Source organism: Peromyscus californicus, unplaced genomic scaffold (assembly GCF_007827085.1).
Source record: "Peromyscus californicus insignis strain IS unplaced genomic scaffold, ASM782708v3 Scaffold_6__1_contigs__length_162567912, whole genome shotgun sequence".
Lineage (NCBI taxonomy): Eukaryota > Metazoa > Chordata > Mammalia > Rodentia > Cricetidae > Peromyscus > Peromyscus californicus.
Genome location: NW_026294584.1, coordinates 60,296,033 through 60,299,347, shown reverse-complemented (window position 1 = coordinate 60,299,347; position 3,315 = coordinate 60,296,033). Strand labels below are relative to the sequence as shown.

Genomic DNA, 3,315 nt, shown 5'->3' with positions numbered 1-3,315 from the left:
CTTCAGTCCCTGCACTGGATAGTGTGAGTATAGGGACTTGGGGCAGGTGTTGGCTATGCTGGATCTACAGTTTCCTTACCTATAAAATTAGGAAGGGAATTGATCCTCTATCCTTGAGCCTTTATGAGGACAAAATACTCCCATGAAATGTGCGCATGTGTGGAAGCACTCCAGAGAGAGTTGTACTTAGAAAATGCATATAAAAACCTTAACTCTTTACTAGAGAAAATACTACACATTTACAGAGGAGGTGAGGTGGTCATTTCCCCACCTCCTGGTCCTGAGAAAATTCTTCCTGTGACATCCCATGAGATACAGCACATCCTCTCTGTACATATGAGTTACTCCACTAGTCTCCTAATCATGGCAAATAGGATCATCCTTTGCTTTGCCTTTTATAACTATTACTCACACGAGTGAGGGTCTGCACACTTCTCTTTATGTTGTTCTCAGTGTGTCCTTGGGTACATGCTCACATTCGATATTGTGGTTTCCAGGGTAAATACTGCAGTGATGACCTTTCACAGACCTGCGTGGCTCAGTTTTCCCATCTGCTGTCTGGGAGTTTCTGCTTTCCCCACATCTGTGTTAATGGAATGTGCTGCTACACGTTCAGACTTCTGCTAAATGAATATATGGATAAGAATATCCAGGACTTACCACTTGTAAGGGATCTTTCACTGAGTGGTAGGACTTAGGCGCCGAGATCAGAGCCCCTGATGAACCTGTTTTTACTTCTCTCACTTAGCAGGCAGAGTCAGGAGAGATACCTAGGTATCTCACCACCCTCTCACTTTACCTCTCTACACTCTTGCATGTGTATGTGTGTTCCATTTTTGAGAATTTCATATTTGAGTACTGTGTTTATATAATTTCCAGTGCTCAGGATTGACTCTAAACCTTTGCACTTTCTTTATGATGTCATTATATTTGCAAATTATTTAGGCATTTATTCTGTGCTACTATTCATATGCTTATCCATATACCTGCAAGTAACAGATTGCTGGATAGAATGTTTTATCTGCAGTTTTCCTACAGATAGTGAAAATGTCTCTGTATTTCTTGTTCCCTCTATTTGAGTTGGCTAATTCTTCAAGTCCCTAGGGAAAGTGAGGTGGGAACTTCTGGGTTTTAGTAGAAAAGATTTTCCCCACTAATAACTTGCTAGCTTGGGGCCTCAAAGAATAAGAGGGAGACAAAGACAGAAGGATAAGCATATGGGAAGCCTGCATCAGTCCACATGTTCTGCAGAGTTCTTATGTGAACCCTGACTGGTGGGTTACCATAATAACTTTCTCTTCTTGAGCCCTGGTACTTTTCAGAAACTCCACTTTGTCATAATGTACCATGTTTATGAATTCCACTGGAGTCTATCTTGCTAATATTCTGTTAGGATTTGGCATTGATAATTGTATGTGAGATTTACTTGCATTTCTTCAATCATTGTCAACTTTGGCCTGTGAATTTCATTTGCCTCCAGAAAGCACATGAAAGCTCTCTTCCCTTCCCTGGGTTTGGGGAGTAGACTAGCACTGGAGTTCTCCAGTCACCCAGGGTTTAATGGAATAAAGTTGTTCCGAGAAGCTATGAGGAGCTGTGCATTTTGATAAGGAACTGAAGAAGTAGTTTGTGGTGTCTCTCATGGTTCCCTGGACTGTCTCACTGCCTGTATCCACTTGGTTCAAAACTGAAAAGGGGTATTTATGGAGTTACATTTGTGATTTAAAATCCAGACATTAGCTTTCCTGTTTTCTCTTTGGAGGGGGATGATCACCCACAGTTCTGTGCCAGTCGCCTTCCAAGCACGTTGTGTTGCTAGACCCCGCAGTGCGTCTGCTCTTGCCCCGAGTATGAGAACCTTTGCAGAATGGAAAGCTAGAAAGACTGGAAGGGCCAGTGTGCTTTCCAGTTTATCTAACCCGCTCTCTTCCCGTTGTACTCAAGGCACCTGGAGTCCGGAGCTCCCTGAAGAGATCATGGCTGAGCCCAGGGACAACCCTCTGAGGATTGTTCTGGTAGGAAAAACAGGAAGTGGAAAAAGTGCCACAGCAAACACAATCCTGGGGCAAAAGCTATTTGCTTCTAGAATTGCACCCCATGCTGTCACTGAGACCTGTCAGAAAGAATCCCCCAAGTGGAAGGAGAGAGACCTCCTGGTTGTTGACACCCCAGGGCTCTTTGACACCAAGGTAAAACTGGAAACCACCTGCACTGAAATCAGCCGCTGTGTCCTGTACTCCTGCCCCGGGCCTCACGCCATCATCCTGGTACTGCGGCTGGGCCGCCACACAGAGGAAGAGCAAGAAACTATTATTAGTATCAAGGCTATTTTGGGGAGGCAGCCATGAAGTACATGATTGTCTTGTTCACCCGCAAAGATGAGCTGGAGGACCAGCTCCTAAATGACTTCATAGCAGACTCAGATGCAAACCTAAAAAGCATCATCAGGGAGTGTGAGGGCCGCTGCCTGGCCATCAACAACAAAGCAGAAGAGGCTGAGAGGGAAGCTCAGGTGCAGGAGCTGGTGCAGCTGGTGGAGGCCATGGTGCAGAGCAATGGCGGAGTCTACTTCTCAGAAGCCATCTACAAGGACGCAGAGCAAAGGCTGAAGAGAGAAGTGGAGATCTTGAGGAAACTTTACACTGTTCAAAAAGAGAATGAAATTAGAATAGTAGAGGAAGAGTATTCTCTCGGGAAATATACTGCTCAGAAAAAAGAGGAAATAACACAAATAATTAGGGAAAATATGACAAGAAGATAAGACATGAGGCAGAGAATAACATACTCAGCCAGACTGTTGAAGGAGTTAAGAAAGTTCTCTTGAAAATATGGCAGGTTTTTAAGTAGTCTATATATTTTTTTCATTCACTCTGAGCATTTCTCTCTCCATCTCATCCCCTACCATTCTCCCTGCTGGCCCTTTCCTACTGCCACCAACAAACTTAAGAGACAGCAGAACCAGGAATTCGCTGACTCAGCGTCAAGACTCAGTGTTGCACACTCCACACTCGGCTCCCTCTGCTAGCCTGCCTGCCTTGCCCACTCTGATGGACTGAAATGTCTCTGTAACCAGGAGCCAAAATAAACATTGCTCGCTTAAGTTGCTTCTGTGAGATGCTTGTCACACTAGAAGGAAACGCAAAATATAGCCCTTTATCAGTTTGTAATTCTGATTTTATTGACCAAGCAATCATCTTAGTGTTAGAACATTACAGAAGCCTCTTTTCTGAATTTCAGAGTCACATTCTTAACTAGTAGTACCATCACACACCAATGTCTCCTCTAGGAATCCTCTCCATGCTTCCTTTTGTAGCT

General features: G+C 44.1%; 1 protein-coding gene across 1 annotated transcript; it reads left to right on the top strand.

Annotated features, from left to right (window-relative positions):
- The first annotated feature begins 1,976 nt into the window (after positions 1-1,976).
- On the top strand, positions 1,977-2,982 carry LOC128100068 (GTPase IMAP family member 7-like). The gene is given in 3 exon segments (XM_052722122.1): positions 1,977-2,325; positions 2,328-2,738; positions 2,741-2,982. Coding segments are annotated over 3 exon segments (867 nt in total). The 3' UTR covers positions 2,848-2,982.
- The last annotated feature ends 333 nt before the right edge of the window (positions 2,983-3,315 follow it).